General features: G+C 37.3%; 1 protein-coding gene across 1 annotated transcript in view; it reads left to right on the top strand.

Moving 5' to 3' along the window:
- TET1 (tet methylcytosine dioxygenase 1) overlaps nt 1-23,295 on the top strand; it is a 98,840-nt gene that overhangs the window by 12,640 nt on the left and 62,905 nt on the right. Inside the window, exon 2 of the mRNA XM_028513131.2 lies at nt 8,320-8,373. Within this exon, the coding sequence (XP_028368932.1) occupies nt 8,320-8,373 (54 nt within the window). The remainder of the gene's footprint in view (nt 1-8,319; nt 8,374-23,295) is intronic.

The raw sequence follows: 23,295 nt of genomic DNA, 5'->3' as shown, positions 1-23,295 counted from the left end.
ATTAGATAGTCTGTGTATTTTTAGCTGCCATGGGGAAAAAATTGTAAAATTTCTATTATATTAGTACATTAGTTTCACTAAACTTGCCACATATTTTTGGTTACTAGACAAGAATTCCCAAGACTAGATCCCAACACTCATCTTTCATATGATGTGTTTCAGAAATCATAAAAATAGAACTCCTGCATCAGAGGGTTGTAATCTGGATGAGCTGCAGTGTTCTGTTGATCCATCTCCTCACAATTTATATGCAACATATTGTTTCTATATCCTTTTTTCTGGAAAGATGGTCCATGGCTGATCTCATCTCCTCAGAATGATAAGCAACATTTTTATATGCATTTTTCTGGAGAGATGGTCGATAGCTTTTGTTAGATTTCAGAAATGTAAGTCACATCTTCTACTCCCCAAAAGAAAAACAAATAAATTACATCACTTCTTGAAGACTTTGAAAGAACAAAATTGACAACTGATTAAGTAAAGAACTGTTACACTAAAGAGTTTTTGTATTCCTGCATGTGGTCATCAGTATAAAAATGGGTCTATTGGTAACATTGTGATAATCAGACCAGTGAAGCAAGATGGCCACGAGCAGAAGAGACTCCATAAAGGGTCAGGCAGAGTTCCTGCTACATAACAGGTACTTAAATTTGGCAGTTACTATTATATCCTTTTAGAGATTTGCATATTAACTTTTTTTAAGGTTGTATTTATTTATTTTTAGGGAGGGAAACATCAATATGTGATTGCCTCTTGCGCGCCCCCTACTGGGGAATCCGGCCCATAAGCCAGGCGTGTGTTCTGACCTGAAATGCAACCAGTGATCCTGGACCCTTTGGTTCGCAGGCAGGCGCTCAATTCACTGAGCCACTGCAGCCAGGGCTGCATATTTCACCCGCTTCACTCCTGCCACTTGATTTATGTTATTTAGAGGAAAGTAACTGAAGTCCTCAGAAGTGGCCATCACAATGCAACTCATAATGCAATGAGTTGATTTCACTGTTCCAATGTGCTAAAGAATTATAGTTGTGGTTTCCAGCCACATGACAATGCCACAGTTATTTTCTTGTCCTTGTGTAATGAGAGGTTTTGGTGTTTCTGGTGTATTCTTTGCATTTACTCTATACAGCTTATTTTCATATCATATTTCACGTGCAACACAATTTGTGGTGACTTTTAAAGAGAAAAAGTGTGATGGAGGCAGGAGGAAGTGGGAGGACAAGACACTGCAAGCCCACAGTTGATCCAAGCCATGGAATTTTGGATGGAGTTGATGTATAATAGTTTAGACTTAGAGAAAAGTGTATGCTAGTTTCTTCTACTATAGTTGTAGGAGTATGAAACTTATTTACAAGTGAATACAGAATTGCAGAGAGATTTGTCTACTAGGCAACACAGAAATTAAATTACCTTTATCACCTAATTCTGTTTTTCTAGGGACCCTTCTAATGCACTATGAGATGTTAAATAAAAATCAATAAAATCAGGAAAACAATGTTTAATTTCTCTCTAAGAACCAATAACCAGGGACATATGTCTTTATTGCTAATTAGGTACATAAGCTTTTAACAAAATTTAAACTTGAACTTGAAACACAGGAATCTGTCAAAGGAATGAAATGAACATTTATTGAGCGTGTACTATGAACCACAGACACTGGGCTAAAGGGCTTAATGTTACCATATTTGATTCTACCTGTGATCCATGAAGTAATTAGGACTCTCATTTTGCATACCAGAAAAAGAGAAACCTACTTAGAAAAAAAGAAATTTAGCCCAGGCTGGTGTGGCTCAGTGGATTGAGTGGCATAACACATGATATTCATAAGGGAAATTTTTCTAAACAGCATCCTTTGTGATTTCTTTGTTATTAAGAAAAACATGTATATGCTGTTACTGGATTTCTCTCCAAATTAATGGCTCTAGGCTTTAAACCGAGGGATTAGGCCTGTCAATTTCAAGTTAGTACTAAGAATTGTTTTGAAATTGGGAAGAAGTGATATTCTAGCCCCATTAGTCTCTAGTGTTCTCTTATATTTCCCCTCATTGTCAATGATTTGCACTTGGCAACTGTTGAGGAACTTCCCTTCAAGTGTTCCTTAATTCTTGCTGGTAAAGAGCAGTTATCTTCACCTGCAGTAAGCAGCACTGTTGGGGGAACAGGAGGGACACCAGGCAGCCCTTTGCTCCCAGGGCAAAGGATTTCTGTAGACCCTCCTTAGGGAAGAAATGGGGGCACAAGGCCAGGGCAAGGCTGTGGGAGGGAATTAGTTGGCTATCCCCAGACTATTATCACCAAACTTTGCCATTATAATATGGACTGCTTTGCCCAAATTTTTGAGGGAAAAATAAGGATGCGCATTATACATGGGTAAAACTTGAAAGACTTCGTATCTGTTCTTGTATTTTGTAATTATTTGTTATATAAAATTTCTCATACCATAATGTTAAAAAATAAATGCTCAAATTCTTGTATAATACAAAAAACAAGTATCTAAATATAAATAAATTAAAAATTGAATTAAAACAAGATTTTTTTGCCTGAAAGTTTGGGCCAAAAACATGGGTGCACATTATACATGGCAAAATATGGTACTTGATCCCATCAACCAGGAATATTTCCAGTGTTAGTATTCCAGGTTTCTATATGTGATGATAAATAACCCAAGCTAACTTTAAGATCTCTATTAGAATTGTGAAAAGTGTGAGCTATCTTTTACTCATTCTTATTGATAAGAAGTTTACAAAAGATGGTACTTAGAATATCTTTATGCATTTATCACTGCAAAAAACTATGACCCCTCTGCCCCCCCCCCAAACAGACTGGAAGAGAGAAGAAATATAGAAGGATTTCATGGGAGAGTGTGACTAATATTGGAAGAATTTTGTGCTGCAGAGGTGTTGATTTTAAGGAAGACTGAATTATTTAGAAGATGCCTCCTAGTCAGTGTTTGTATGTCTAGTTTCTTGTGGGTCCAGAATTACTTAGGAAGAGAAGTAGAATTTTGAAATTATCCATAAGTTTATCTCTGAAGGCACAGGACATGTTTTTCAAAGGGCACATCTAATGTAATGTTGATTTAAAATACCAGTCTTGCCCTGACTGGTGTGGCTGTCGGCAGCGTTATGGAGGGCGAAAGGTCACCGGGCAAAAGGTCACCGGGCAAAAGGTCACTGGTTGGATTTTGGGTCAGGGCACATGCCTGGGTTGCAAGTTGAATCTAGTTGAGGTGTGGACAAGAGGTAGCCCATCTATGTTTCTCTCACATCACATTTCTTTCCCTCTTTCTCTGCTCCCCAAACCCCCTCACTAAAAATAAATACGGTGTTTAGAAAAAACTAAAGTACCAATCTTGCACTGTCTGAGTAGCTCGGTTGGTTGGAGTGTGATCCCCTACACTGAAGAAGGGTTGCAGTCAGGGCACACACTAGGCTGTGGGGTTATTCCCCAGTCAAGAGGCCTATGGGAGGCAACCAATCGATGTTTCTCACATCGATGTTTTTTTCTCTCTGTAAAAATCAATAAAAACATATCCTCAGATCCTCAGGTGATAATTAAAATAAAATAAAATATGAATCTTCTCTAAATCTGAGTTAGTTCTCTATCCCAATAATTAGGCATGTGGTTTTGAAGACTTTTTAATTAAAAATTTTTCAGTTATAGCTTATATTCAGTATTTGGCATTAGTTTCAGGTGTACAGCATAGTGGTTAGATCATGATATACTTCATAAAGTGTTTCCCCTGAAGACATTTCTTTCAAGATTTTTTGGGGGATATTTACAAATGTCTATTGTTGGGGGCGTTGAAAACCAAGAGAAACTGTCGAGGGAGCAGCTTAGGTGGTTAGAACCAAACTCAAGTCAAGTTCTAATTTGCTGTGTAGCCCAAGATAAAGGAACATTACTTCTTTAGGCCTTAGCTTGTTTATGAAATAAGGTAGTAGTAGACTAAATATTCTGATTTTTTTTAGTTCTATTATAATGTTGTTGTTTTGTTTTTTTGAGAAAGATTTTATTTTGTGATGACTCATGTTTTAAAGAACCTAATACACCTGTGTTAATATGCTATTGAGTGTCAACTCATGCAATTTAATGATCACAAATCCATTGTGGGAAAAACAGATTGAAGTGACAAATGTAAGTTCTGAATAAGTAAGACTATAACCTAAGGTTTCTTTGGTTATAATCGCTCATACTTGCAACAGGATCTAGTTGTATGCACTTTGCCCTAAATAATAAGAAAATGGCTTTCTTGACATCCAATTTCTTTGCTAGAATTCTCTCCATCCAAGTTCATTCTCACCTAAGCCCTGAGCTGAGACTCTCAAATCTTTAAGTATAGGACAGATGGTCACAAACAATAGAGGTTATCAATCTATTCTGTGTTCAGACAAGTGCAGAGCTTCATGGTATAGCACCATTTGGATACTTGGAATTAATGTTAGTTCTGGTCATTTTCATTAACTCATAATTTAGCTTGGGTGAGTTTTGGCTTTTATACATTTTATGGAACACTGCGCACAGACCTTTGGTGTTTGCTGAGGTTGCTAAGGGTAGTGTTATATGGCTTGTGAGTATCCCATGCAATAGAAATACCTGTTCATGGGGCTCTAAAAACTTAATTTCCACCAATGTGGGTACACAGTATACCAAGTACTTTGATCCTGATTTTATTCATTTTATTGAGGCAAACATGTAGATCACAGAGGTAATAGGTAATAGATTAATTTAAAATATGTAACTATATCTTAATGGATCATGGCCACCCTACCAAATATTGAGCAGTCAGCCTGGGAAAATGTTGATGCTTTAAAAAAATTTAGGCCCCAGCCTGGTAGCTCAGTTGGTTAGAGCATTGTCCCAACGTGCCAAGGTGGAGGGTTGGATCACCTACCTGTCAGGGAACATACAAGAAGCAACCAATGAATGCATGGATAAGTGGAACAACAAATCTTTCTCTTTCTCTTTATCTTCCTCTAAATTCAATTATTTAAAAAAATATTAAGAAAAGGAAGTTAATGAATGCATAAATAAATGTAATAACATATCGATGTTTCTTTCTCCCCCTTTTCTCTCTCGAAAATCAAATTAAAAAGTTTTTAAAAATTATGTTTAAGTATTGGACTAGTAGGCATAATTTGTAACTGGAATGAAAGACACTTTAAGAAATACAGAGCTACCCTTGAGTGCATTGCTGATGGGAATGTAAAATAGTATACCTGCTATAGAAAATGGTATGGGCCCTCGCCAGTGTGGCTCAGTTGGTTGGAGCATTGTCCTGTAACTGAAAGACTGTGGGTTTAGTTCTCAGACTGGGCACACACATACCTACGTTTGTGGGTCATTCCCAGTCAGGGCTTGTATGGGAAGTAACCATTCTATGCTTCTCTCTGGCATCAGTGTTTCTCTCTCTCCCTTCCTCTCTAAAAGCAATGAAAAAAATTGTCCTTGAGTAAGGATAAAAACAATCTTTTGTCAGTTCCTCATAAAATTAAACAAAATTATTATCTATCACTTCAATAATTCCTAGATATATACTCAAAAGAATTTAAAGCAAAGATTGAAATAGATACTTTACCCAAGGATATGTTTATTAATTTGAGAGAGAAAGAGAGAAAGCACACCCTGACAGGGTATTAAACCTACAACCTAGGGGTTGGGATACTCAATTTGGATGGAACCCTCAACCTTTTGGTGTGCAGGATGTTGTTCCAACCAGCTGAGCCACCTGCCAGGACTGCACACTCCTTTGCATAGCAGTATTTACAGTAGCCAAAAAGTAGAAACAACTCAAATGTACATGAACAGAAGAATACATAAATGAAACGTGGTAGATATACATCTAATGAAATATTATTCAGCCTTGAAAAGGAATGAAATTCTGATACATATTACAACATAGATGAATCTTAAAAACATGCTAAATGAAACAAGTCAGACACAATAGGAAAAATACTGTGTGATATCACTTATATGAAGTACTTACAATAGGCAAATTGATAGAGATGAAAAGTAGAAGTTAGCAATGGCTAGGAGAAGACAACAAATGAGGAGTTAATTGTTAGTTTGGGACAGATAAAAAGGTTCTGGAAATGGTTAAATGGCAAATTTTATAATATTTTATCACAAAAATATCTCCAAAGAAGAAATGTAGAGTTTGCACCTATTTTTAACATGTCTTACACCCTTTTTAAATCTTGCTGTGTTTGATCCTGTCTTTCTGCCTGTCTCATGGTTGCTTCATTCCCTAGAGAGCTTCTCAGTGCAGGCTGCATGTGCCACAGGTTGCCCTGGTGGATGTGGTTAGGTCAGAATCCACTGGATTTGCTACAGTAGGCTTGCTTCTTATATTTGTTAAAATTTTTGAGGGTGGATGGGTGGATGAGGGAGAGGTAGTTTAAAATGGAAAAACAATGCATGTTGGAGTCCCCATTCCAAAATGGAAAGCATGCTTTTGGGGCAAACCAAAAGGCTAGGAATCAAGGGTGATGAAATGCAGTCATTCTGGCCATCCGGATATCTGGTGTGGGAATCTGTTCTGAATCCAACTGCAAGTGCAAAACCCATCTTTGACTGAGCAGTGAGGGAGGCCCACCCACAATCCCCCAAATGCGCTGCTGAAAGTTCAGCCCTATGGGGATGGAGCTGAGGCTGTCTTTCCAAGGTCCGTGTAGCTGTCAAGGTGGCTATGATGGAGCTGTGACGGGTTGCAGAACTGAATTTGAGAAGTGACCTTGAGACTTGCCAGGTTGTAGCAGCTGTACTGGTTCTCCCTCTACTGCCACTAGTGCATAGCCAGAGAGTTACAGGGAGGGAGCTAAATCTTCTGGGTCTGCCATTCCCAGGATCTGGCAAGTTCCAGCTATGGTGCCAAGCTCTCCCAGCACTTACCAGCCACTGGGCTTAGGGACAGTCCAGGTGTGTGAGTGTGGGTGGCTGTCTGTTCCACCTCTGGCTCAGGTTTCAGTCCCTGGGAAGTGGGTAGCTCTCTGACCATCAGCCTGGCATGCAGACAGGCTCCACGTGGGGCCAACCTGCTTAGCATCTCTATGGAGAGATGCTCAGTGACAGTTGGTCTTGGTAGACAGACAGGTCAAAGCCAACGGTGCTTCTTTGTCCAAAAGGTATGAGGGAAAGATTTCTTTGGGAAATGAAGGTCACCAGAAATGTCCAGAGCAAGAGGAAGAAATATTTTTTCTCCAGCCAGAGAGTGGCAAGTGTATTTTGAAAACTCCTCCCCCTACTTCATGTCTTTATCCTGTCCTTTTCCTTTTAAGTGGCTTTATTTTTTTTTAAATCCGCCTTTGTCATTGGACATTTATTGACAGAAATCAAATTGCTGTGTTTCTGGGCAAAGTGCCTGCTGCAGAGAGGTGTGGTTCCGGAGGAATGAGACACGCAGCCCAACAGCTGAGCCTACACTGTCCTCACATAACCTCCCTGCCTTAAATATCGCCAATATTTAGCCTTGCCTTATAAAGTAAAAATGCACAATACCTTCCAGAATTTCATCAAGCCCAAATACTGCCCCCGGCACCACAGCTCAGTTATATCTTCTGTATGTTGGAGGCAGTGCTGCACAGCCCCCCTTCTCCCCCCACCATGGTCCTGCCCTCGGAGCCACCAAGAGGTTACTAATCAGGGAGACTCCGCCATCGATCCGATGGTGGAGACCTGGGGGATTTGTGTGCATTGTTTTTGCTGAAGCCTCCTGTGAATTCATTGCGACCAGATCCTCTGCAGCGAACTCCATGTCGCAGCTTGTGGCTGCCTGTGTCCTGTGGTGAGAGCAGAGCTGCACAGGAGATCCTTTGTCTAGGAAGGCTAGGCAGAGAAGATCACTTTGGAGTTGCTAAGCTCTGCATTGCCATTGGCTGCACTCTTTGTGGGGCTGTTTTTGCAAAAGGCATGCCCAGCACTTCTACAGTGCTGGCAGGCCAGGGCTGCCTTTAAACACCATGATAATAATACCAAAAAGCAGTTTGCAGAACTGTTCCACTGTAGAGGCTTCCTCTGCAGAAGCAAGCAAGATGGCTACCTCGTGGGCTTCGCCGTGAAGAATGCAGAGGCTAATTAAGACAGACTTTAAGGGGAAAAAAGGGTATTTCCCTACTTCATCTTTATGCAAGGCTTTTTTTTTTTTTTAGTGACTTTTAAAGTATACATTTTACATAAGCTCTTGAGGTTCTGCTTAGCAAACATGTTGATGATTTTAAATGGTATAAGTAGTTTTATAGAGAAATAGCCAAAAATTTTTAGGGGATGGGAGTTAATTTTTCTCTTAAATGGAGGTTCATTTTGCAATTTGATTTTTTTTAGGTTGTAAAGGAAAACAAGAGGCCCCAGAGGGAAAAGAAGCCCAAAGTTTTAAAGGTAATCAGCTATTGATTAAATCATATTTAATTTTTTCCATTTCATATAGTATTTTTCTGTCACTTAGAAGTGAATTTGGAGTATAGTGGATGTGCATTTTCCCAGATTCTCAGTAAATGAATTTTCACTCAAGTAAAGTGTTTTCTCCTTTTGAGATGTGCTGCACAATGTGCATGTTAGCATCCTTTATTTTCAACTCCACACAGATTAGCAGAAGGAAAAGTTCATGTGCAAAGTGCTGTGAATAAAATTTATTTTTCTTCATAGCTCCCTTTGTAGCATCTGCATTTGTGGTGTTGCTCCAGTGTGTAAACTTAAGCTCCTAAGAAGAAAGCCACTGTTTGAAGTTGACAGCTATGATCCATTATGATTTAAATAGACTTTCCATTAGATACTATGTTAAAATGTGTGATTTTTTTTTTCCAAAGGAAAGGGTTCTCAGAGATTTCAGTTCATCTTAAAATGTGCAAGCCATTGAAATCTTACAGCTAAATGACAATTGCTGAATCCCAAATTTTTATTATACCATCTTTAATTTTGACATTCATTGAGCTGTAGGAATATGCATGTTTTCTTTATTTTCAATAGTTTGCCTAACGAGTATTTAGTAGTAACCTAATTTGATTATAAGCTAGCAATTCGTGTTATGAGCTTTGTACAGTATTTAAAAGGGTTAATTTAAAAGCATATGGCATTGCTAAAAGTTCGAGGCCAGCTTTGGTCTAGCAAATAAGTGCTTATGTGTTAAAGGTTTCAAGTGGTATATTGCTATTATAAATGTAAGCAACCTGAGCAACCAACCTTTTTAATTCAAGAAGACATTAAGCAATAACACTACTGGCCTTGAAAATTATATCATGCACTTATAATTTAATATTTTCACCTATAGCTCTTCGTTTGCAAATAAAGTTTTAGCATTCAAAGAGAAACATGTTGGACTATGAGTGTGGCAAATGTTTGTCACTTGTTTCCCAGTGTGTATCTTGAAAGTGTTTTTGACATGGAGAACCAAACCTTGCATTGCCTTCTAATTTGTCTGATCTCAAGTTTCTGTTTCCTGTGTGCACACAACATTGCCATGTACAATTTCCATCATCCAACAAGTATGTATTTAACATTTACCATATAGTCATCTGTGTGCTAGACATTGTAAGTGAGTGTAATTGCTTGGCACAGATTCTCACTTGGTCTGGACAAATAGAATACTGATTATTTTCAAGGTAAATTAAACCCTTTTCTGTTTTTTTCCTGCATATTGATCTACCCATCCTCTATGACTGCCCCCTTCAACTATACAAGTATATCATCTGAAGTCCTTCTTAGGTGATTTGTCTTAAAATCTTCAAGAGAAATAGTTTCAGTTCTGGTATTATAAGTGACTCTCAGATTTGTGGGAGGCAGGGATGAGTGCATAAGATAGAAGGAGAGACTTAATGGACAAGCTTGGTAGCTTAAATCACCTGCCTTCACTAGGAAGTGCAATTGGGCGTTGGGAGTACTATTTAATTTCTATATTTAGTTAGTCTAAAGTAAATTTAGAAATATTTATTTCTAAAATTTCAGAAATCCATATACTGTGTGTTGCTTTTTTGAATCATGGCAGTAGACTCTAACTTTCTGAAAGAATAAGTACCTATGAGTGGTTGAATTTCATGTACCACAGCAAGCAGAACCAAATTCTTGTTCACTCTTCTCTGTAGTTATTGACTGTTGTACCAGAGTAGGAAAATGCACGCTAACTGGTGTGGCTCAGTTGGCTGAGCATCATCTGCAAAGCAAAAAGGTTGCCAGTTAGCTTCCTGGTCAGTCCGCATTCCTGGATTGCAGGTGGTTGGGGCATGTGCAAGAGGCAACCAATGGATGTTTCTCTCACACATTGACATTTCTCTCCCTCTCTCTAAAAATAAATAAAATCATTTTTTCAAAAAAGAATAGGAAAATACGCTAAAAGGAAAAAAGATTTTTGCCCTGATGTTGGCATTTGAAAAATTTTACTTAATGTTCTGCTGGGCATCATATCTTCTTGTTCTTCTAAGAAAGCTTTGTTTTTCTGCTCCATAGAGGAAATGCTAAAATACTTGGAGGTTTTTATTGTGTAAGATACAGTTAGAACAAATGTAGAATATTATGTAACCCTGAAGGAGATGTTAAGAAAACTAAATCCACATTTTGGGAAAGAGAGTGGGGAAAGAGTGCAATCTACAGTTTGAGGTTTTATGAATGAGGACTTCCTGTGCTGCTGGCTGCTACTCAGGGGAGCCGTGATAGGATCTACAGGCTATAACATGGTGTCCTTTCATAATTCTCTTGTTGCCTTTGGTATTGTTCCAGAGAACTAGTTAGCTTCTTCTGCCTCTGGCCTCTTGGATCTTCAGATATCTTGGGTTCTTTGCTCTTTGTCAGGGTAGATGCTGTAGGTATCTTGACTAACTCTCATCCTCATCTATGGGGAAGTAGTTGTATAGATAAGAGAGTCTAATTGAGGCAATTGGGTATTGAACTGAAGCTTGTCGCTTCCAACTCTGAACCTGCTAACTAATAAATACTGAATCCATGTGTGGGGGCTGAAATTGCCTGGTGTATCTCACACTTCTTACCTTAGAACAATTTGTCAATAACCTATATTCATTCTACTGTAATTCAAAATTTAAGACAATAGTGATCTCAAATTTCTGACCAAAGAGGCCATTTTCCTGTAGCTGAAATGATAGTTTCTGAGAATCAAGTGATTGAGGGGTGGGGGTGGCAGGTCAGCACAAACTTCTGCCCCCACTGGTGCTACAGGACCAGGTTGCTGCTCAAACCCTGTTAATGACCACTAGAGTTATTTTCATATGTAGGTGGCCACTTCCCATGATGCTTGAATGAGATAAAGGTGTGAAGTAATTTCAAGCCTTGATTCTTGAAATTGTATTCCTGAGTGGCATTGTTTGGGACTTCCTTCAGTAAAAAAACATTTATGTAAAAAATTTTACTTTGTGTGTTGGGGTAAAAAGGACATTCATTTACAGAAAGTCAATTTTGCCATAATATCATTTTGGTTAGATTGTCAATCTTTGTCTCTGGAGAAAATCAGATTGCACAGTCAACTGGGGGTATTAAGGGAAATGTAATAAAGGAATTGCTTGAAAGGGGTGGGCAGGCTAAGTAAAAATGATGAGTCTAATGACATCAGAGAGCTATTGCCACTCCTAGGCCTGAAGGAACAAGGGATTGGGAGCAGAAACCCAGGTAGAAGAGTTATAGCTGAATAGAGGGAGCAGAGGCTTTTGTTGTGGCCATTTGGTAAAGGGATCTCTCTGCAAAGAGGAGGTCAGAGAATGGGGTATGGAAGTAAATAGCCAGCTCTTCAGTTCTTGTGCTTTCATTGGTTGAGCCCAATAAGAAGTGAAAAGGAAAGGGAGCCCACTAATGAAATATATCTTGGTAAGCCTTCTGTGGCACGTAATAAGGTATGGAAGATAGAGTGTGGTCCTCAGGGGAAAAACAGTCAGCATCCCTAGTGACGGTAGGGTCAGAATTAGTCCCAGAATTGTGACAGTGTAAGAAGGTAACATTAGGCAAGACTTGGTGAAATATGTAGAATTCTATAATATTTTTGCAACCAATCTGTAAATCTAAAGTCATTTTGAACTAAAAAGTGGGGGCATCCCTGAGAGGGGGGCCCCGTGTATACATTCTGTAATCACATACTCTTTCTAGGATGGTGAGGGACATTTTCTAGCTGTTCAGTTATAAAATACCTTCAAAGTAGTATTTGGAAGACTGAGTGAACATATATAAAGAAATGTCAATGAGCATTAATCCAGGAAACTGTCTACAGTTGATTTCGAAAAGAAAAAATGAAAACTCAGTGATCTTCCCACTGGCTTCTGCGCTGGCGATGGCCCCGTTTTGCATGGTGTCCCTCCTTCCTTGACTGTGGTGATGGAGGACACCAAGTGATGCTGGGGGCCATGAGGTGTATGTTCCACTCAGAGCGGACACTGGCATGCTGATAATGTCTCTTTGAAATATGTTTTGGATGGAGGTGGAAGAAAGAGTAGGGGAGATAAATGGTAATAAAAGTACAATGAATTATGTTTTAAAATGGCAATCAAATCATACATTAATCACATTCATGCATGTTCCTGATTTGCATGCCATAGTTACATTCAAAATATTTAACACTAATGTCATTGCCTGGCACATAGTAAATGCTTAAGAAATGTTCTTCCCTGAACACCATTATTATTAACAGTCATTAAGTATATTTTTAGCACATACTAAACGCTGGAACTATAATGGTTTCTGCCTTCAAGGAGACTAACTGGTGCTGAGGAAAGGTGGGCAAAAAAATTAAAGACAAATGGGTAAATTACAAATTATGATATGTACATCATTATATATGTATGTGTATATATATGCATATATATGCATTGAAGGAAACAAAAAATGTACAGAGATAGGTAAAACATCCAGGGAAACTTACTTGATATCTCTGAGAACTATTCCCTTCATTTATAAATTGTTATATATACTAATGCTGTTTAAAAGTACCAAATTGGCTGTCATTGAGTTACCTTGTTTATTTTCAAAATCCATTAAACTACAAAAAAGGAAGATAACAGTTACTAAAGAGTTTTCTCTGCACACTTACCTGCAAATTTGTTTCAGTTAGTAACAGAAATCATTGGAAAAATGATACACTTTTCTTAACTCTGGTTATAATGTAACATTCCATGGCTTACAGCAACATGTTGCAGGTTTAAGCGATAGGTCAAATACTGAGCTTGATCATTATTCAGGACTTAAAACATGTTTTTTTGATAGTGTCCTTCATAGTCCTAGGCAATGAATCTCAGGCTTCTGGGTATAACAGACCATTGGGTAGGAAAAATTGAGAGTTGGTGGTGAGAGGATAACGGGATGCCAGCTTAATATTTTAAAATATTTATGGTCCATGTATATATTAATATTATGTCATGTAAACTGTCATGCAAATCAGGACCATGCATATTTATATATATACGATAGGGGAAAATACATATATGATGGAAAAGTAATCGCAATACAGGATGCTCACATAAATTTAATAGTTTAGACTTCAGATTCAACATATGGTCCTTATTTTCCTCATTATGTCATGAGCTGGCAAAAAGTATCAAAGCAGTGTGTTCATCCATCAGTGTTTATTCACACGCTCAAAGGCACGCATGGGGCTTCTGGTTTGCATACGAACAAATTGTAAGATAGCATTTTGCCCAGAGATGATCAGACTGATTTCAGGGTTAGGTTGTCACTAATCCAGCTCACACACAGTCAAATCATTTATCATTGGAGCATGTACATTTCCAGTGACTCAAGACTCCTTTTTGTAATTTCTAGGAATGATCCCAAATAGAAAATTAGAATGAATGAAAGCCAAGTGGTGTGAATGGGCTTGAGGGAAATTTCATTTAGGCCACAAAACAAGTCTGTTGAATTCTTTCTAGAGCAGAAAAGAACATATGCCTTACCCCTTGAACACTTGTGCTCATCTGACACTGTGTTTGTGTTTTGATAGTGCTGGATTCTTACTGTTTTTTGAGGACTACCTTCCTTACTACATAACTCTCCATATACTTACAAAATTTTAATTCGTTTTCAAATTATAATTCATTTAATAATGCTTTTCTGGGTTCATAATGTCGTTGAAAAAATACTTTTAAAGGTTTGATGGCAAGATTTATTGACCATAGTCTATGCAAGAGAATGAGATTACAGGATCTTGTTTTAAGCCTGTTCTGATCCTTTATAGTGTTTTGGTCTCTTTTTATATTTTTGTCCCATTACCATTTATCGCCCTTATACCCTCTTCTACCTCCACCCTGCCCCCACAATCACCACACTGTTGTCTATGTTCTTGAGTGCTTTTTCTTTCTTGCTGAATCCCTCCAACTCCTAACCCCTACTCCCCAGAGCTGTCAGGCTGCTCTCCATCTATGAGTCTCTGTTTTGCTTGTTGGTTCAATTTGTTCATTAGATTCCTCTTATGAGTGAAATCATGTGGTATTTGTCTTTGTTTGAGTGGCTTATTTCACTTAGCATAATGTTCTCCAGGTCCATCTATGCTGCCTCAAAGGGTAAAAATGTCTTCTTTTTAATAGCTGAACAGTATTCATTGTGTAAATTTCAAGGTTGCTTCCAAATCTCGGTGATTATAAATAATGCTGTAGTGAACATAAGGGTGCTTACATTCTTTTGAATCAGTGTTTTGGGTTTCTTCGGATAAATTCCCAGAAGTAGAATCACTGAGTTATAAGGCAGTTCCATTTTTGATTTTTTGAGGTAACTTCATACTGCTTTCTACAGTGGCTCACCAGTCTGCATTCCCACCAACAGTGCACTAGGGTTCCCTTTTCTCCACATCCTCAACAAGCCAGCACCTGTTTGTTGATTTATTGATGATACCCATGCTGATTGGTGTGAGGTGATATCTCATTGTGGTTTCAATTTACATTATAGTTTTAAATACTGACTCCTTTAGTCCTTTTTGAGTGGCAAATACATCTTTATGTGGCAGATATTAAGATATGCTACACTTTAATCAACTATGTTTAAAACTTAGTGATATCATGTGAATTGGGTTAAATTATAGATTCTTTTCATGCTTCTAAGGAACCAGATATTAAACAATCAACTTATTTTAGGAAGTTAGTTTTAAGTAAGTACATTATTTAAGTATTAAGTTTTGTGAATTTTAAATATAGTATACACTTACACAGAGCCACATAAGATTGCAGGATTGTTATGGAGTTACATGAATTTATTATATGTAAAGTGTACCCTGACTGGTGTAGCTCAGTGGGTTGGGCATCGTCCTAAAACTGAAAGGCCCCACATTCAATTCCCATTGAGGGCACATGCCTGGGCTGTGGGCCAAGGTCCCTGTTTGGGGTCATGCACGAGACAACTGACTGATGCCTCTCTCACATCGATGGTTCTCTACCTCTTTCTCCCTCCCTTCTCTCTCTAAAAAAAATGAATAAATAAAATCTTTTAAAAGGTACATGTGAAGCGCTTTGGACAATAATTACTTATTATCTCAATTAGTTATTTTATTTAAAGGTATGTTACTAAAATATTTTTATTAAATCTTTTATTTTTTAATTTTCCCAATTTTTATTATTTTAATTGTTCAAGTACAATTTTCTTTTACTCCCATCCTAGCCCACCCACCCAGCCCTCCCCACCTCCCTCCTATTTCCATCCCCCTAGTTTTTGTCCATGTGTCCTTTATACTTGTTCATGTAAACCCTTCCCCTTTCCCCTGAAATTCCCCTGAAATTCCCTCTCATCTCCCCCATGTTACTAAAAATATTAAGTGTACCTTTAGAAAATGTATATTTTCTTAGCAGTATATTTATGAAAAAAATTTCACAGTTGATGGTTAGGTTGAATTCTAGAACTCACAAAGATAATCGTAGATTGGTATGAACACATTTGAAACAGCATACGAGATGCAGTAATGTTGTTATACGTTAAGCATTACTTATTCAAGATAAGAATCACATAAGAAAATTCTCAAATTATCTTAAATATCTGAAAGTGTTTTTTGCTATCTTAGAAATGTTTTCACTTACAATCTTGTGTATTCATTCTACTTCAGAAAAGGAAAACAATTCATCTAATAAGTGTTTCCTAAAATAAACTTAAAGTTATTTCAAATATAAATTCCCTTTGGAAACCTACCTGAAATTTTCTGAGCCTTTAAATTTCGATCTTACAGTGCTTTTGATTACTTTTCACGTTCAATGTGAACTGTGTGTGTCTCTGGGGTCAGCAGTGCCCAGAGGAAGGTGCCTGACCTTCAGTGCCGCGCAGTCCTGCCGCTAAGCCCTGCTGCTTTGGTGACTAACCGGGACCTAAGGAAATTTAGCTGAACATTTTGAGCTCTATTTTCACTTTCTGTAAAAGAAGAACAATAATTAATCTGCAGGGTTGTTTAGTAGGTTACATAACTTAAAAAATTTTTAATTTATTGATGTTGGGGGCAGAAGGAGAGAGAGAAACAATGGTTTGTTTTTCTACTTATTTATGCATTCATTAGTTGCTTCTTGTCTGTGCCGTTACTGGGGACTGAACCCACATCCTTGGTGTATCAGAATGATTCTCTTAACAACTGAGCTAAATCAGCCAGGATACATAATTTTTAATTTACTGACATTATCCCATATATATATGTAGTAGGTGTTCAATTAATGATAGCTATCATCATCATCATCATTAATGTTTTTGTTATAATTATTAATATAAAATCCTTTATAAAATATGTTTAAATTTATAGTTTTCACTGTAGATTATAATATTTCTCAGTTTAGAATAGCATTCAACTTTATTTTGCATAGGGTGTTAGTGTAAATATCTTGTGCCTCTAACTTAATAAATGTCAGTTTAATGAATAATTGAAGTAATGCATGTCATGGCTTAACTTTAGTCAGTTAGGTCTCCAATGCAGAAATTACTATGACACCTGGGTATATGATGAAAACTTATCTGCTTTCTCAAATCACTAGGCTATCCTTGAATAGTCTCAGTAATGAATTGTTATAAAGACCAGCACACATATCAGGGCACATTTAATTGGATTAATTTTTTCCTTACTGTTTGAAAAAACAAAACACTAAACACATTTATTTACATGTTTTTTTCACCATGTGACATTTTAACTTGAAATACCTTGGCATACGCTCCCTAAGGAAAGCATGTTCTGCATGAGCACAATGCAACGATCACTGTAGGAATCTCCCATGGATTCAGCCTAATCCAACCTGAGACATTCATTGTCCATTTAAAAAATCTCAATTGTCATTTCTCCTGCCCCTCTCCCACTCAAATCCCTGGCAGCTGTTTTCCTCTTCATCTACTTTCCAATCCAGTCTTAAATTATGTCTTGCATTTGGTTGCCACATCTTTTTGGTCTAGTCTTCCCACCATTTTTTAGTGTGTTCCTGGACTGATAATTTTGAGCACTACTGGGTTTTTATTACATTTTTGTAAGGTCTTTTCATTTGAAGATCAAGAAATCTGAGTAACAGTAAAATTTCAGGTTTCAGGTAGATTGTTCAGTCCTCATGTAGCTGTGGGGGGTCTTTGTGGGAGACTGCCCATGACTTCCTGGATTGAGTCTTAAATTTGGAGTTGGAGGATATTAGGACACTGAAAAAAAAATGTAGTCAAGTAGATTCAGAAACTCAACTATCTGCTATATACACCAATTGGTAGCAGGGAATGGATGAGAACATCCTTAATTATTGCCTCACTGAAATAAAGAAATGAAAATAGATGAAATAGTGGTATTTATAGAGCTATGGGGAAACATAAAAGTATTATTGGCTTGAAGTAAGGGTTATGGTGAGCCTTATAAAACTCTGAAGATTATTTGCTGATTAAAATAATTAGAATGTAAACCTATTTCAGAATGTTAATTTTGTCATTCCACCATGAAATACAGTTTATGCTCTCAGTTGATGGATAGTATAAAATAGCTAGCTGTACCCCTGGTTAGGTAGCTCAGTTGGTTAAGGCACCATCCTAATACACCAAGGTTGTTGGTTCCATCCCTGGGCAGGGTGCATACAAGAAATAACCAGTGAATGTATAAATAAGTGGAACAGCAAATTAGTGTTTCTTTTTCCTCCCTCAAATCAATAATTTAAAAATTCTAAAAAAAAAAGCTGCACTGCATGTTAGAATATTTCATCAGAAATTTAATCCAGCTCTCAGGGTTTATTTAAAGTCTTTGGTATTTGATCACTTCACTAATACAAGTTAGGACTATGAGAAAGCCAAGTTACCTGGACAACACTTGCTAAGCTACTTTGTGTTATGACACCTGATAGTTATAAGGCCTGACTGGCTACCTTCTGCCTACTACTATAATGCCTAGAGAAACTTTTAATTGAAAAATTAAAATTAATTAATGTCTGTGAAGATTAATTTATGTGCTGCCCATAGTTGGAAAAAAAGAATATAAACAATGTGTTTTCCTATTTTGACTTCAGTTACAAAACATTGCCAGATATATTGGTCAAACAGTATAATATGCTCAACTGTGAAAGGAGAAAGTATCTTTTTACTTCTTTGGGACTTCACTAATTTTTTTTAAAAAAAAACAACAATATTAAACAACAGAAAAGCTGTATAAGAGCAGTACAAAGTATTGTCATACACCACTCACCTGATTTACCCGAATGTCAACATTTTTCTGGTTTGCGTTATCTGTCTCTCTAAATAGATTTCCCCTTGAAATCTTTGAAAGTTTCAGATATGATGTCCATAGGAATGCCACAGAAACAAGTTTGTGTTTTTTAGTGAACCATATCTAGAGGCACATCAGATCAGTTTGTTCCATTATGATTTTAACATTGACCACTTTGTTAAGGTGAAGGTTTATATCGGCCAAGTTTCTGCACTACTAGTGTACTTTTCCCTTTTGTATTTAAGTATCTTCTGTGGAAATACTTCATATGGCCTCTGTTACTTCTCCTTGATGTTTGGTATCCATTCATGATTCTTGCCTGCATGAAATACTATAATGCACTCCATTTTAACCTAAATTTTCTGTGTTGTATGTTACTTTGAAGACACCTTGATTTTATTTTGCATAGAAATGGCATGTCTTAAGTTTCAAAGATTCAATGAGTAAAACTTTTCAAGTAATAATGAAACAATTCCTATGGCTCTATTTAATGTCCAGTTGCACATAGCAAAATGGTTAACTTCGGTTGAGAAAGTTGGACTCAGGTTACTATATGGTAAAATGTGGGTATAGTACTTGGGATGTTGAAAGAAAAAGCAGATAATTAGGATGATGAGGCTAAATAGGGCATAGAATGCCAAGGAAATAAGATACAGACTTTATTCCTTCTTTATCTTGCTCTTTCTGGCTTTTATCTTCCATACAACCCACTCTTACCAAAAACATAATACAAAACAAAGAAACCCAACTCAGAGAAACTCAGTAGAGATAAAGTAAAATAGAAGATAATCAGTAACAACTTACTTTCCTAATTTAAGGCCAAGTAGCTTTGAAGAAAAAAGAAAAAAGGTTTGTTTATGAACCCAAAACATAAAATTACATTTGGGTGAAGTTTGTAGTTGATCATAATGGCAGGGAGAGTATACTACAATCCTCTGTGCAATGAACAATGTGAGGGAAACAGCAGAGTGTAGTCAAAAATAATTTTGTTAAAGGAAGGAAATGCAAACATAAGTATAATTTAAAAACAAATCCAATAAACTCATTTAATAAGTATTAAATTTTTAAAAAGCCAATCTTGAACTTCAAAGAAATGTATGAAGAGGTATAGTCATATAGTCATATATAGTCACTCCTTCCAACCTTTTTCTGTCACATCAGAGGTACTTAAAACTCTCGTGGATATTCTTTTTGATAATCTCTATACATACAAGTATCTCTGTAGTTACATATAGTTATATATATGTTTTGGGTGTATATACAGATGTATCAACCCATTCTTCTTTTATAGTGGATTATTTTTGAAATATATTTTCTATACAGTGAAATACTCACATCTTAAATATGTAATTCGATCACCTTTGATGAATGTATAGGAAGATACCATTCATTTCTGTCACCCCTAGCACTCCCTTGTGCCTCTTCCTAGTCGATCCATGCCCCCTCCAAGCAATTAATGATCTTACTTCTTTCACCTTAGGATACATTGCCTTTTCTCTAAATGTTTGCATATGGAATTTTATATAGAATAAATATACTTTTTAAAGTCTGGCTTCTTTCACTCACTTGAGGACATACTCACAAGTGAGAGAGTGAGCGAGAAAGAGAGAGACATCAATTGGTTGCCTCTCACACACCCCTCCAGCGGGCACTGACCCTGCAACCTAGGCATGTTCCCCCACTGGGAGTCAAGCGTGCGACCTTTTGGTTCACAGGACAACATTCCAACCACCTGAGCCACGCTGGCCAGGGCCTTATTTAACTTTAATGGGAATTGCCAAACTTTTCTAAAGTAGCTGTGCCATTTTACATTCTCACTAGCAATGTGAGGGAGAGAACCTTTCTACATTCTAGCCAACACTTTTTGTGGTCTTATTTTCTTAAACCCTCCTTATTGGCAGGTAAAGCAGTAAGTATCTCACATGGTCAAAAATAGTAAACATTTTTATGTGCCTATTGACCATTTGTATATCTTTGTAGAATGGTCTATTCATTTTTTATTTGGATTATGTGAAATTCTATTGTTGACATACTTCATGCATTCTAATACTTGTTCTTTGTCAGTTGTATAATTTGCAAGTATTTATTCCCATTCTGGGGTTCCCTTTCTACTTTTCTTGATGTGTCATTTGAAACACAAAAGTATTTAATTTTTTAATTTTAAAATTAACTTTCACCTGAGGATATGTTTATTAATTTTGAGAGAGAGACAGAGAGACATAGATGTGAGAGAAACATTGACCAGTTGCCTTCTGGGACTGGGTATCGAACCCTAAACCTTTTGGTGTATGGGATGACACTCTAATGAATGGAACCACCTGGAGAAGGCCAAGTTTTCCCTTTGATGATATTCAGTTTATCTATCTTTTTCTTTGATAGCTTGGGCTTTTGGTGGCATCTAAAAATTCAAATTTACGAAGATTTGCACCTATGTTTTCTGCAAAGAGATTTGCATTTTAGCTTTTATTTCAGGGCCTTTGATTTACTTCTTATATAAAGTATGACTAGGATCCAGCTCCATTCTTTTTTTTTTGCATGTGGATATACAGTTTCCCCAACACCATTTGTTGAAAAGATTATTTTCCCAGTGAATTATCTTGGAACTCATCACATATTTAAAGTATATTTTATTGACTATGCCATTATAGTTTTCCCATTTTTTTCTGCCTCATGTCCCCATCCACCCTGCATGCCCCCTCCAGTACTTCCCTCCCTTTAGTCCATGTCCATGGGTCGAACATATAAGTTCTCTGGCTTCTCCATTTCCTATACTACTCTTAACCTCCCCGTCTATTTTGTACCTACCAACTATGCTTCTTATTCCCTGTACCTTTTCCCCCATTCTCTCCTCTTCCCTCTCTTCGCTGATAACCCTCCATGTAATCTCCATTTCTGTGATTCTGTTCCTGTTCTAGTTGTTTGCCTTGTTTATTTTTATTTTTGTTTAGGTTCAGTTGTTAATAGCTGTGAGTTTGTTGTCATTTTATTCATATTTTTTATCTTTTTCTTAGATAAGTCTCTTTAACATTTCATATAATAAGGGCTCAGTGATAATGAACCCCTTTAACTTGACCTTACCTGGGAGGCACTTTATCTGTCCTTCCATTTCTAAATGAAAGCTTTGCTGAATAGAGCAATTTTGGATGTCCGTCCGTCCTTGCCTTTCATGACTTTCATGACTTGGAATAATTCTTCCCAGCCACTTCTTGCCTGCAAGGTTTCTTTTGAGAAATTAGCTAATGGTCTTATGGGAAGTCCTTTGTAGGTAACTCTCTCCTTTTCTGTTACTGCTTTTAAAATTCTGTCCTTATCTTTAATCTTGAATAATGTAATTATGATGTGTCTTGGTGTGTTGTTCCTTGGATACAATTTCTTTGGGACCCCCTGAGGTTCCTGGATTTGCAAATCTATTTCCTTGCCAGATTGGGGAAGTTCTCCTTCATTATGTTTTTGAATAAGTTTTCAATTTCTTGCTCTTCATTTCTACTTCTGGAACCCCAATGATTTGGATATTTGAACGTTTAAAGTTGTCCCAGGGGTTCCTAAACCTCTCCTTTTTTTTTTTTTTTTTTTTGGATTCTTTCTTCTCTCCATTCTGGTTGAATGTTTTATTTCTTCTTTCTGCTCCAAATCATTGATTTGAGTACCAGTTTCCTTGTTTTCACTATTGGTTCTTTGCACCTTTTTCTTTATTTCATTTTGTATAACCTTCACTCCTTGCTCTATTTTGTGTCCATACTCAAATTATTTCTGCGAGCATCCCAATTACCAGTGTTTTGAACTCTGCATCTGATTTGTTGGCTATCTCATTGTTGCTTAGTTCTTTTCTGGAGTTTCAATCTGTTCTTTCACTTGAACCACATTTCTTTGTCTCAGCACACCTGTTATGCTGTAAGGGGCAGACCCTTAGGTATTCACCAGGGCTGGGCAACCCACTTTACTAGGGTGAAAGAGGGGAAAATGCTGCTTGCTTGGCTCTTGCCCTGCTTTTAGTCACTTCTCCTGCTACCAAGGAGAAAATTGGGCCCTTCTGGTGCTGATTCCCAGGTGGGTGGGTTTGTATATGTTTTAGGACCTGGTGGGTCCCTCCAATGGACTGTCCTATGCGACTGGGAGACAGTGGGAGTTTCTCCCACTGTCTCAACCCCCACAGAATTTTACAGCCAGAGGTTTTGAGGCTTTAGTTTTCTGCACTGAAAAACTGGGTTGCATGGTCTATCTCACTCCACAGTTCCTCCCAGTTTATCCACTTGTGAATGGGACCACAGGTCCCCCAGCCGCAGCCTTGCCATACATCATCTCTCCTCGGCTGTCTGTCTCTTCCCCTCCTACCTGTCTGGATGAATATTTCTTTAACTCCTTGGTTGTCAGACTGCCACACAGTTCAATTGTCTGATAATTCTTGTTGTTGTTTTTTTTAATTGGTGGTTGTCCTTCTTTTGGTTGTGTGAAGAATCAAAGCATATCTACTTATGCTTCCATCTTGGCTGGAAGTGAAAACTCATCAATTTGAATTTCATTTGTGTTTCATATGTAGGTTATTTGTTTCTTTTTATTGCTAAGTAGTATTCCATGGTAAGAATAGACCACACTTTATCCATTTGTCATGGAGATATAAGGATTGTTTCCAGTTTTGGCTATTATACATAAAGCTTCTGTGAACATTCTCATGTAAGGTGTTTTTTTAAATAGGTACACAT

The sequence above is a fragment of the Phyllostomus discolor genome, chromosome 5 (genome assembly GCF_004126475.2).
Source record: "Phyllostomus discolor isolate MPI-MPIP mPhyDis1 chromosome 5, mPhyDis1.pri.v3, whole genome shotgun sequence".
In the NCBI taxonomy this organism is placed as follows: Eukaryota; Metazoa; Chordata; class Mammalia; order Chiroptera; family Phyllostomidae; genus Phyllostomus; species Phyllostomus discolor.
Note: the sequence above shows the minus strand (reverse complement) of the source record. Positions and strands in the feature narration are given on the sequence as shown.